We start from the raw sequence: 13,846 nt of genomic DNA on the forward strand, positions 1-13,846 counted from the left end.
AAGTCAGGCTGCCGCTGCGCATCGCGGAGGACAGCTCTTATCGGAAGAGCTGTCCTCCGCAATGCTGATCGCATGTTAGTACATATGCGATCAGCATCGTGGCGCAGGGCGGCGATGGGTGGCGATGTACATCCCGCCCTCTGACACTATCTCTCCCTCTATTTCCCAGACATCTTTCTAGATTTTTCTATGGGGCCCACAAAGTATTAGTTACGCCCCTGCATCCAGTCACAAATTCAACTTCTCATTGACACTTGAATAAGTTGAATTATGACTGGCAACAACTATTCATCATCCAGTGGGGAACAGAGTGACAGAGTTTTATGTACTAAAGGAGGAGCGCAAACTCCCTTATGTTCCTGCACTGTGAGCAGATAATGGAGCACAAAGTGCATGCTGTTGTATCATTTTACCTCTCCTGGGAGCCCATGAAGTTGAACGTGATGTAATCTCTCTGGGCCATACGTAAATGGGCGGGCGTATGTTGGGAGAAGGGGGTGGACATTTCGGATTAGAGGGTCAGTTGCCAGCCCCATTCTTAATTCAGTTGCAGTTTGTGTTGCTGGCTGGAAGGAATCTGTTCTTCTTTGATCACCACTATGGCAGAACTTACGCTGTACCTGGACCTGTTCTCCCAGCCATGCCGCTCCGTGTACATCTTCGCTAAGGCTAACAACATCCCATTCATCCGTAAAGACATACTGCTTTTTAAAGGTCAGTTGTGTGAGATCGGGGCCAGCGAGAGGGACCGGGTCGTCTCCGTACCGTAATGCTAGTGAGGCTGTTATCTTCACCAGCCAGTGAAGTAGTTGTAGTACAAGTTTGTGCATTCAACTAATAGGGTGAGCTGGGACTTGTAGTTCCAGCGAGCCAGAGCGTATGAGATTGGTATATCCTATATGTTGTAAGTAACGCTGCTATTAGCCTCCCTGCGCCTTCTGTGCGTGTGACACGGACCCCTTCCAATCAATTAACAATTTCAACGCAGGTGACGGCAATCCTAAATGAAGAGGGAAGTCCTGGAGAGAGCATACAATACACCAGTGGTTCTCAACCGCAGTCCTCAAGTACCCCCAACAGTTCATGGTTTCCAGGTCTCCTCACAGGATTGCAAGTGAAATAATTAGCTCTTTTAAAATGTCAGTGTGCTGGGAACACCTGTGCACCAGCTAGGTGACCTGGAAAACATGAACTGATTGGGGTACTTGAGGACCGAGGTTGAGAACCACTGCTCTACCTTATGGGGGAGGGGGGTCTGATGACATGTCACTCCATATATTCTGCAGCTCTCTAGGCGTTAACTGTGGTAGAGGTTGAGTGCCTATACTGTACAATGGTCATTCATGCTGATACAGTATCAGGGTAACCAAACCGGTTCGTTTAGTAACCTGAGTAATCAGGGTAACTAGATCGGTTTGTTTAGTAACCTAAGTCAGTAATACAGTAAGCTCTCACCTGTGCGTGAGAATGAAAGGTACACCTATTGTTTGTATTCCCAGCACATCTGCCACATTCGGGTCCCTGCTAGTGTGTGCTTGTCTGCCACAGCCCACTAAGGTGCTTTAATATTTTTAAGGAAACAACCTTAAATGTAACAACTTAGATAAAGATGCAGTCTGATAGTGAAAAAGAAATTAAATAACCCAAAATCTTGTTTACCACTTCTTTCTCCCCACCCTCCGTCTACTCTACAATAATTTGATGGGTTTCTACTTTCTTTACATATCCTGAAAACACAAATGATGTAGGCTACTGAACAGTGGCTTTGGAATGATTGGTTTAAGTTCAGAACATGGGACCTCCTGGCCCTATGTAAACTGCTTCAGAACATCATTAAACTTGTTCAGAACAAGGCTCTTGGGGTAGTTTTGTTATACTAGCCTAGGTGGGCCCCATGTTCTGAACTTGAGCCCCTCTGACCCTCTGTGCTCTTTGCATTGTAACATCCTCCTTTTTCTCCCCACAACGAGTTACGCTAAGATGCTGTTACAGGGATGGCGGTCATTAGGTCGACATACTTTGGGTCGACCACATTTGGTTGACACGATCATTAGTTTTTCGCAATTTTTATAATTTTTTTTATTTTTCTCTAACGTCCTAGTGGATGCTGGGGACTCCGAAAGGACCATGGGGAATAGCGGCTCCGCAGGAGACTGGGCACAAAAGTAAAAAGCTTTAGGGCTACCTGGTGTGCACTGGCTCCTCCCCCTATGACCCTCCTCCAAGCCTCAGTTAGATTTTTGTGCCCGAACGAGACGGGTGCAGGCTAAGGGGCTCTCCTGAGCTGCTTAGTGTAAAAGTTTAAAGTAGGTTTTTTATTTTCAGTGAGACCTGCTGGCAACAGGCTCACTGCACCGAGGGACTAAGGGGAGAAGAAGCGAACTCACCTGCGTGCAGAGTGGATTGGGCTTCTTAGGCTACTGGACATTAGCTCCAGAGGGACGATCACAGGCCCAGCCATGGATGGGTCCCAGAGCCGCGCCGCCGTCCCCCTTACAGAGCCAGAAGACGGAAGAGGTCCGGAAAATCGGCGGCAGAAGACGTCCTGTCTTCAATAAGGTAGCGCACAGCACTGCAGCTGTGCGCCATTGCTCTCAGCACACTAAACACTCCGGTCACTGAGGGTGCAGGGCGCTGGGGGGGGGGGGCGCCCTGAGACGCAATAAAAACACCTTTTTTGGCAAAAAATACATCACATATAGCTCCTGGGCTATATGGATGTATTTAACCCCTGCCAATTTTTACATAAAAAAGCGGGAGAAAGGCTCCGCCCCTTTTTCGGCGGCCTATCTCCTCAGCACACTGGCGCCATTTTTTCCTCACAGCTCCGTTGGAGGAAGGCTCCCTGACTCTCCCCTACAGTCCTGCACTACAGAAACAGGGTAAAACAAGAGAGGGGGGGCACTAAATTGGCATATAAATATATACAGCAGCTATATTAGGGAAAAACACTTATATAAGGTTATCCCTGTATATATATAGCGCTCTTGTGTGTGCTGGCAAACTCTCCCTCTGTCTCCCCAAAGGGCTAGTGGGGTCCTGTCCTCTATCAGAGCATTCCCTGTGTGTGTGCTGTGTGTCGGTACGTTGTGTCGACATGTATGAGGAGGAAAATGGTGTGGAGGCGGAACAATTGCCTGTGTTAGTGATGTCACCCCCTAGGGAGTCGACACCTGACTGGATGGTCTTATGGAAAGAATTACGTGATAGGTCAGCACTTTACAAAAGACTGTTGACGACATGAGACAGCCGGCAAATCAGTTAATACCTGTACAGGCGTCTCAAACACCGTCAGGGGCTCTAAAGCGCCCGTTACCTCAGGTCGACACAGACACTGACTCCAGTGTCGACGGTGAGGAAACAAACGTATTTTCCAGTAGGGCCACACGTTACATGATCACGGCAATGAAGGAGGTTTTGAACATTTCTGATACTACAAGTACCACAAAATAGGGTATTATGTGGGGTGTGAAAACTACCCGTAGTTTTTCCCGAATCAGATGAATTAAATGAGGTGTGTGATGAAGCGTGGGTTTCCCCCCAATAAAAAACTGCTAATTTCTAAAAAGTTATTGGCATTATACCCTTTCCCGCCAGAGGTTAGGGCGCGTTGGGAAACGCCCCCTAGCGTAGATAAGACGCTCACACGCTTATCAAAACAAGTGGCGTTACCGTCCCCTGATACGGCCGCCCTCAAGGAACCAGCTGATAGGAAGCTGCAAAATATCCTTAAAAGTATATACAGGTTGAGTATCCCTTATACAAAATGCTTGGGACCAGAGGAATTTTGGATATCGGATTTTTCCGTATTTTGGAATAATTGCATACCATAATGACATATCATGGTGATGGCACCTAAATCTAAGCACAGAATGCATTTATGTCACATATACACCTTATACACCCAGCCTGAAGCTAATTTTAGCCAATACTTTTTATAACTTTGTGCATTAAACAAAGTGTGTGTACATTCACACAATTCATTTATGTTTCATATACACCTTATACACACAGCCTGAAGGTCATTTAATAGAATATTTTTAATAACTTTGAGTATTAAACAAAGTTTGTGTACATTGAGCCATCAAAAAACAAAGGTTTCACTATCTCAGTCTCACTCCAAAAAGTCCGTATTTTGGAATATTCCGTATTTCGGAATATTTGGATATGGGATACTCAACCTGTACACACATACTGGTATTATACTGCGACCAGCAATCGCCTCAGCCTGGATGTGCAGTGCTGGGGTGGCTTGGTCGGATTCCCTGACTGAAAATATTGATACCCTGGACAGGGACAATATATTATTGACTATAGAGCATTTAAAGGATGCATTTCTATATATGCGAGATGCACAGAGGGATATTTGCACTCTGGCATCAAGAGTAAGTGCGATGTCCATTTCTGCCAGAAGAGGGTTATGGACGCGACAGTGGTCAGGTGATGCGGATTCCAAACGGCATATGGAAGTATTGCCGTATAAAGGGGAGGAGTTATTTGGGGTCGGTCTATCGGACCTGGTGGCCACGGCAACGGCTGGAAAATCCACCTTTTTACCCCAAGTCACCTCGCAGCAGAAAAAGATACCGTCTTTTCAGGCTCAGTCCTTTCGTCCCCATAAGGGCAAGCGGGCAAAAGGCCACTCATATCTGCCCCGGGGCAGAGGAAGGGGAAAAAGACTGCAGCAGACAGCCTCTTCCCACGAACAGAAGCCCTCCCCCGCTTCTGCCAAGTCCTCAGCATGACGCTGGGGCCTTACAAGCGGACTAAGGCACGGTGGGGGCCCGTCTCAAGAATTTCAGCGTGCAGTGGGCTCACTCGCAAGTGGACCCCTGGATCCTGCAGGTAGTATCTCAGGGGTACAAATTGGAATTCGAGACGTCTCCCCCTCGCCGGTTCCTGAAGTCTGCTTTACCAACGTCTCCCCCCGACAGGGAGGCGGTATTGGAAGCCATTCACAAGCTGTATTCCCAGCAGGTGATAATCAAGGTACCCCTCCTGCAACAAGGAAAGGGGTATTATTCCACGCTGTTTGTGGTACCGAAGCCGGATGGCTCGGTGAGACCCATTTTAAATCTGAAATCCTTGAACACTTACATAAAAAGGTTCAAGTTCAAGATGGAGTCACTCAGAGCAGTGATAGCGAACCTGGAAGAAGGGGACTATATGGTGTCTCTGGACATCAAGGATGCTTACCTCCATGTCCCAATTTGCCCTTCTCACCAAGGGTACCTCAGGTTTGTGGTACAGAACTGTCACTATCAGTTTCAGACGCTGCCGTTTGGATTGTCCACGACACCCCGGGTCTTTACCAAGGTAATGGCCGAAATGATGATTCTTCTTCGAAGAAAAGGCGTCTTAATTATCCCTTACTTGGACGATCTCCTGATAAGGGCAAGGTCCAGAGAACAGTTAGAGGTCGGAGTAGCACTATCTCAAGTAGTACTACGACAGCACGGATGGATTCTAAATATTCCAAAATCGCAGCTGATTCCGACGACACGTCTGCTGTTCCTAGGGATGGTTCTGGACACAGTACAGAAAAAGGTGTTTCTCCCGGAGGAGAAAGCCAAGGAGTTATCCGACCTAGTCAGGAACCTCCTAAGACCAGGCCAAGTGTCAGTACATCAATGCACAAGGGTCCTGGGAAAGATGGTGGCTTCTTACGAAGCGATTCCATTCGGCAGATTCCACGCAAGAACTTTTCAGTGGGATCTGCTGGACAAATGGTCCGGATCGCATCTTCAAATGCATCAGCGGATAACCCTGTCTCCAAGGACAAGGGTGTCTCTCCTGTGGTGGTTACAGAGTGCTCATCTCCTAGAGGGCCGCAGATTCAGCATTCAGGATTGGGTCCTGGTGACCACGGATGCCAGCCTGAGAGGCTGGGGAGCAGTCACACAGGGAAGAAATTTCCAGGGCTTGTGGTCAAGCATGGAAACGTCACTTCACATAAATATCCTGGAACTAAGGGCCATTTACAATGCCCTAAGTCAGGCAAGACCTCTGCTTCAGGGTCAGCCGGTGTTGATCCAGTCGGACAACATCACGGCAGTCGCCCACGAAAACAGACAGGGCGGCACAAGAAGCAGGAGGGCAATGATGGAAGTGGCAAGGATTCTTCGCTGGGCGGAGAATCATGTGATAGCACTGTCAGCAGTGTTCATTCCGGGAGTGGACAACTGGGAAGCAGACTTCCTCAGCAGACACGATCTTCACCCGGGGGAGTGGGGACTTCACCCAGAAGTCTTCCACATGATTGTGAACCGTTGGGAAAAACCAAAGGGGGACATGATGGCGTCCCGCCTCAACAAAAAACTGGACAGATATTGCGCCAGGTCAAGGGACCCTCAGGCAATAGCTGTGGACGCTCTGGTAACACCGTGGGTGTACCAGTCAGTGTATGTGTTCCCTCCTCTTCCTCTCATACCAAAAGTACTGAGAATCATAAGAAGGAGAGGAGTAAAGACTATACTCGTGGCTCCGGATTGGCCAAGAAGGACTTGGTACCCGGAAATTCAAGAGATGCTCACGGAAGACCCGTGGCCTCTACCTCTACGAAAGGACCTGCTCCAGCAGGGACCATGTCTGTTCCAAGACTTGCCGCGGCTGCGTTTGACGGCATGGCGGTTGAACGCCGGATCCTGAAGGAAAAAGGCATTCCGGATGAAGTCATCCCTACCCTGATCAAAGCCAGGAAGGATGTAACCGTACAACATTATCACCGTATTTGGCGTAAATATGTTGCGTGGTGCGAGGCCAGGAAGGCCGCTACAGAGGAATTTCAACTGGGTCGTTTCCTGCATTTCCTGCAAACAGGACTGTCTATGGGCCACAAATTAGGGTCCATTAAGGTTCAAATTTCGGCCCTGTCAATATTCTTCCAAAAAGAACTGGCTTCTGTTCCTGAAGTTCAGACGTTTGTCAAGGGAGTACTGCATATACAGCTTCCTTTTGTGCCTCCAGTGGCACCTTGGGATCTCAATGTAGTTTTGATATTCCTAAAATCACATTGGTTTGAACCACTCACCACTGTGGACTTAAAATATCTCACATGGAAAGTGGTAATGCTGTTAGCCCTGGCTTCAGCCAGGCGTGTCTCAGAATTGGCGGCTTTATCCTATAAAAGCCCTTACCTAATTTTTCATACGGACAGGGCAGAATTGAGGACTCGTCCTCAATTTCTCCCTAAGGTGGTTTCAGCTTTTCACTTAAACCAGCCTATTGTGGTGCCTGCGGCTACTAGGGACTTGGAGGATTCCAAGTTGCTGGACGTAGTCAGGGCCCTGAAAATATATGTTTCCAGGACGGCTGGAGTCAGAAAATCTGATTCGCTGTTTATCCTGTATGCACCCAACAAGCTGGGTGCTCCTGCTTCTAAGCAGACGATTGCTCGTTGGATTTGTAGTACAATTCAGCTTGCACATTCTGTGGCAGGCCTGCCACAGCCAAAATCTGTAAAAGCCCATTCCACACGGAAAGTGGGCTCATCTTGGGCGGCTGCCCGAGGGGTCTCGGCTTTACAACTTTGCCGAGCAGCTACTTGGTCAGGGGCAAACACGTTTGCTAAATTCTACAAATTTGATACCCTGGCTGAGGAGGACCTGGAGTTCTCTCATTCGGTGCTGCAGAGTCATCCGCACTCTCCCGCCCGTTTGGGAGCTTTGGTATAATCCACATGGTCCTTTCGGAGTCCCCAGCATCCACTAGGACGTTAGAGAAAATAAGAATTTACTTACCGATAATTCTATTTCTCATAGTCCGTAGTGGATGCTGGGCGCCCATCCCAAGTGCGGATTGTCTGCATTACTTGTACATAGTTATTGTTACAAAAATCGGGTTGTTGTTGTGAGCCATCTTTTCAGAGGCTCCTTCTGTTATCATGCTGTTAACTGGGTTCAGATCACAAGTTGTACGGTGTGATTGGTGTGGCTGGTATGAGTCTTACCCGGGATTCAAAATCCTTCCTTTTTGTGTACGCTCGTCCGGGCACAGTATCCTAACTGAGGCTTGGAGGAGGGTCATAGGGGGAGGAGCCAGTGCACACCAGGTAGTCCTAAAGCTTTTTACTTTTGTGCCCAGTCTCCTGCGGAGCTGCTATTCTCCATGGTCCTTTCGGAGTCCCCAGCATCCACTACGGACTATGAGAAATAGAATTATCAGTAAGTAAATTCTTATTTTTTCCTTGTTCATACTTAACGATCCACCTGGACTACAATTGGGAACGGTAACCTGTGCTGAGCGCAGCGAGACATGCGAGGGGACACTGTGCACTAATTGAGGTTCCCCGTCACTTTTTGAAGAGAACGACAAAAAACAACAACCTCGTGTTGACCTAATGATTATGTCGACCAAACATGGTCGACCCAATGTATGTCGACTTAACTCATGTCGACCTAATGAACCACACCCGTGTGGCAGAGTAGGTCAGGCTAACATCTTTATTTTCCACCTAGAGAGAGAGATGGAAAAGTAGACAATGGCTTGTAGGATAGCTAAAAACGGGTGGTCTTCAGTATGCCGACTGATGGGATCCCGGCGCACAGTATACCGGCGCCGGCATACCGACACTTACTCTCCCTCGTGGGGGTCCACGACCTCCCTGGAGGGAGAATAAAATAGCGCGCCACCGTGCCCGTAGCGTGGCGAGCGCAGCGAGCCCGCAAGGGGCTCATTTGCGCTCGCCATACTGTCGGTAAGCCAGCGGTCGGGCTCCCGGCGCCGGTATGCTGGTCGCCGGGAGCCCGACCGCCAGCATACCGTAGTGAACCCCTAAAAACAATGATCAGATGCATGCTTATATTTATAGAAAAATCTATGGATTGCAGCGTGACTTTGTAACGAACGCATTTTTATATTCTGGTACTTTAATTCAAATGTTAGAATGTGTTTGTTTTATTAATACATGCAGGTGTTATATTACCTATTGATAGCAAAAACAAAACCCAGTGGGAAAAAGTGGTGCTTGTAATCAAAAAGACAAAATGTTAAAAAAAAAGTCATGTGATATACGTGTGTCCATGTCTTTGTGATGCTGTGAATACTTTCTTTGTTTAGATACACACAAGTCTGTTTTTATACTGATATATGCAGAACATTTTAATATTTGTTTTTATATGGAATTGATATTGAAATCTATTTGCCTGTGAAATGTGTCTACACCTACCCTTTATTTTTATTTTTTATTCCACTATTCTTTTGGTTCCACCTGCTTTTGGTTCTGAGTATACTCATGCTCTTAATTTAACAATGCAAATAGTCTGCTATTCGCATTAAGTGTGCAGAGCGTCAATTGTATGCCCAGCTCCAGCTTCCCGAAGCATCTAAATTGATTAAAATGTGCATATAGGCCTTTTATTCTGGCAGGGTCCACAGGTTATCCACAGGATAACATTGGGATATGATGAAGTGACAGCGGATTTGCACCAATTGGTCAAATTTTCAGCCTCCCAGCATGCAACGGACCCGTCCATATACACCCGCCTCCTGGCTCATGCAAATTCGTTTTTTGTTTGGTGTGGCAGGAGCCGGACCATAGTCAGAGGGCTGCTGGTTTTTAGCAGCCCTAAGCTTTCTTATGTTATTTTTATAGTCTTGCTATTTTTTTCTTGAGTGACCTTTCTAAAAAAGTGTCTTATCCGTACCTTAGAGTAGCTCCAACATCTCTCTGCCAGGTCACGTCAACGTTTACCCATGAGTACAGTGCTGTTTTAGTGGTCGTCTGTGTCGAATATACTAGCAGGTCCAGCAGATGTTACCAGGCTGTGGCCGGAGCATGGGGAGAAGGTAAGGCATTGGTTCAGCTTAGAAGGGGAATCCGCACTGTTTTGGGAGGAGACTACCAAACAGTCGCCGATGCGGCTGTCACCTCGGGTGCACCAGCGCTAGGCCTTAGGGATCATAGGCTCCAGGAATAGTATGAGGCTGCGATTCCTAGGGTTGATGTCGGCAGGGGGGAGTCAGACGCTCTCCTGGTCGCCTCTCCCCCTGGTTCATGACTAGTTTCCTTTGAGTCTTTCACCGTGAACTGAGTTCCCGCTTCTATCTGAGATGCTGTATACGAAGGGGACCCAGTCGCAGCATAGACGGCTGTGTGACTGGTGGGTCTGTGTTCACTATAGGTTCATGGAGCGGCAGTGTACATTAGTAGCGTCTAGATTCACTCAGCGTTCGCAAAAATGTATTAATCGGTCCTGGAAGTGGGGTGAGTCTCCCTGTATCCCACTCTATTGAGTACGGGTAATACAGCACTAAGTCTCTACCTTTTGATTACGAATAGTTAGATAAGTGCCTTTTGCATAGGAGTCTGTATATTATTACTGTTTTCTTTCGCTATGCGTCTGAATACAATATATCTGTTAAAACATGATTCAGTAATATGTTCTCCTACATACTTGAAATGTATTTGTAGTTGATTATGTGCTCATTTTGCTTATTATACTAATGAATAACGTGACTGACTGCTAGTGTGATTGCTGACTTTACTATATATTCTGTCAGGTTTTTTCTATTCCGATCCTCAATGCTGGTGCATAGCAGAGTAGGGTTGGATTGTATGTCACTTTAACAAGCTTAAAGTGATTACAGTCACTAATTGTGTAGTACACTGTAAGTGTTGATTATTTATCATGTGTAAAGGGCCCTACTCATTTGTCGATGCGCCGCCGAGGTGCCCGACGGGCGAAACGGCAGTGACGGGGGAGTGAAGAAGTTTCTTCACTCCCCCCCCCCCCCCCCCCCCCCCCGTCACGCGGCTGCATTGAAGTGCAGGCAAATATGGACGAGATCGTCCATATTGGCCTGCATGCACAGCCGACGGGAGACCAGCGATGAACGAGCGCGGGGCCGCGCATCGTTCATCGCTGGAGTCTCCACACTGAAAGATATGAACGAGTTCTCGTTCATTTATGAACGAGATCGTTCTTATCTTTCAGAAAATCGGCCAGTGTGTAGGGCCTATAAGAGTGGCAAAGGTGAGGAAGATACAGCAACACCAACACTCATATCATGTTTGTCTTGCACAGCTGGGTTAACCTCTCAGGATCTGGTTCAGGATGGTTTGTTTGCAAATTGTTTCACCAGGGTCTCTTGAAAATTACAAGGCAGATTCAGGTGCAGGTTGATCCTCCTTGGGCTATGTTTGCACAAACATTATCCAGTATAGCTGATCGGATAATTCCAACTCCTGTACCAGGGATAGGTTACACGATTAACCCTTACATGCTGCTTCCCACCTGCGGTTTATCACTTCCAGCAGCAGCCTCTCAAAAGAAACGGGCTGATAAGCCAGTGGTAAGTAAATCTACATCCTCACAGGCTACACAAGTTTCAGATGCAGACTTTGGTCCTTACGGTGAAAGTAAGGAGGTCGTTAGCTTGCTGGCTGCAGACATCCCATCTGGACAAAAGACGACCCTTTTGGATTTCAGATTGGGAAATTCTGGCAACAGATGCTAGTCTCCAGGGCTGGGGAGCAGTGTCGGGGAAACTTTTTTTTTTTTTTTTTTTTTTTTGTTTCCAGGGGCAATGGACCAAGGAAGAAGGTTGCCTGCCGATAAATATATTGGAACTTCGGGCCATATAAATGGCACTGATTCAGGCAAAGGACATCCTTCCGGGAAAACCAGTTCAGACCCGCTTGGACAATGCGACGGCAGTAGCGTACCTCAACCATCAGGTAGGAACTCTCAGCCAAAAAGCTATGAAGGAGGTAAGCCACACACTAAAGTGGGCAGAACTTCATCATACAGCCTTGTCCGCAGTATTCGTTCCAGGAGTACTAAACTGGGAAGTGGACTTTCTCAGTCGACACGCCATTCAGGCTACACCCGGAGGTCTTCCAGATCATAGTCGACAAGTGGGGGTTGCCAGAGATAGATATCATGGCGTCCCATCAGAACAACAAAGCTCTTGCATACGGGTCAAGAACAAAGGATCCCAAAGCGATCTTTGTGGTTGCCTTGTCTGTGAAATGGGACTTTCATCTGGCCTAGGTGTTTTCTCCAATCACCTTCTTACCCAGGGTGGTGAGAAAGCTAAAACAAGGAAGGGGTGCTGTAATACTAAGAGCCCCAGCTTGGCCCAGTAGGCATTGGAACACAGATCTGCAGAGGATGTCGATGGATGCTCCATTCCTACTCCCTCAACGTCCAGATCTAGTGACGCAGGGTCCTTGATATCACAGACATCTGGATCGACTGTCTTTGACGGCGTGGCTCTTGATACCTCTATCCTGAAGTCAAGAGGATTCTCACAACAGGTAATTCAAACAATGCTCTGAGCAAGTAAACCTTCCTCAGCTCAAATTTATCACCGAATATGGCAAGCCTATATTCAGTGGGGGTGGTCTTCAGTTTGCCGGCTGTCGGGATCCCGGCGTACAGTATACACATTCAGAGTTTCCAGGGTCTTAGCATTCCTTCAGGCAGGAATGGATAAAGGTTTAATGTTAGCTTCCTTGAGTGCAAGTGTCAGCACTGTCCAATCAGGAGCGTCCCCACCACTAAATTTGCTTTGGGACATCCCAATGCATCCTGTGGATACCCTGAGGACCCTGCAGGAGAAATATACGTTATGGTAAGAACTTACTGTTGTTAACGGTATTTCACCCAATTTCACAGGTTCCACAGGATCCCACCTTTACACACCTGATTTGAGGATCCCTTTACTCACTAACCTCTTCCCTCTTGTACGGAAGGGTGTGCATGTGTCGTCTTCTCGCCTGACTAGGGCTCTACATAATGCTCCTGCCTTGAGCTTTGGAAAACAACTGATTTGCCTGAGCCAGGAGGCGGGGATATATGGTCGTGCCCGCTGCATGCTGAGAGGCCAATTAGCTTTGACTGTTTGGTGCAGATCCGCTGTCGCTCCACCATATACCAATGTATCCTGTGGAACCTGTTTTCAACGGTAAGTTCTTACCATAACGTATATTTCTGAGCGTTCTTTTTTTTTTTTTTTTGGGGGGGGGGGGGGGGGGGGAATCGTCCATTAAGTGGTTAAAGAATACATATTAAGATTTGCAATGGCCAAGTCAAAGTCTTGGCCTAAATCCAATCAAAATATTGTGGAAGGACCTGAAGCGACCAGTTTATGGTACGAAACCCACCAATTTAAGAGTTGAAGCTGTTTTGTATGGAGGAATGGGTTAAAATTCCACCAAGCTTATGTTCAGGACTAATAAACAACTACCGGAAACATTTACATGCAGTTACTGCTGCACAAGGGGTTCATACCAGATACTGAAAGCAAAGGTTCACACACTTTTGCCACTCAGATATGTGATATTGGACCACTTTCCTCAATGGGGAAAAAAAAAAAAGCACGTCTAATATTACAAATTATTATTTATTATTATTATTATATATATTTTTTTTTTTTTATTTCCCTGTCCCTGCCTTTTTGTCATAATTATGGATTTCCTTTTATATAAAGCCATTCTGAAATGAGGTTGTATAAAGTAAAAATTTATCGGGAAGTTTAACATTTTTATGCTTGCTGAATAGCATAAAACGTTAATCCACAATAGGGATCAATGTATTGATCCATACTGTGTGATATTCAGCGAGATGAGTATGAACGGAGAAGATAATTGCGTTAACCCTTTGAATAACGGGGTTATGTTAAAAATGTGGAAACACTCTCTCTTACGCATTTTCAACTAAATAATAAACATCCTGAATAGAGCCCTCTGTGTTGGGTTTGTTTATAAACTCTAATAATTATTGGGAATAATCTTGTGATCGGACTACTGGGGTATAGACGGTAATGGTTTATGACACTCAACCACCATTTTGAGAAAGGCGACTGCTGAAACTTGTTCATGGAATCAGTAGGAGTCTCAAGC

The 13,846-nt window shown here is 46.7% G+C and overlaps 1 protein-coding gene across 1 annotated transcript in view; it reads left to right on the forward strand.

The window, feature by feature from the left end:
* Positions 1–474: 474 nt before the first annotated feature.
* Positions 475–13,846, forward strand: part of LOC134884627 (glutathione S-transferase theta-1-like) — a 33,420-nt gene continuing 20,048 nt past the window's right edge. Inside the window, exon 1 of the mRNA XM_063913002.1 lies at positions 475–714. Coding sequence (XP_063769072.1) covers positions 600–714 — 115 coding nt within the window. The 5' untranslated portion in view covers positions 475–599. The remainder of the gene's footprint in view (positions 715–13,846) is intronic.

This window comes from Pseudophryne corroboree, chromosome 1, assembly GCF_028390025.1.
Source record: "Pseudophryne corroboree isolate aPseCor3 chromosome 1, aPseCor3.hap2, whole genome shotgun sequence".
In the NCBI taxonomy this organism is placed as follows: domain Eukaryota; kingdom Metazoa; phylum Chordata; class Amphibia; order Anura; family Myobatrachidae; genus Pseudophryne; species Pseudophryne corroboree.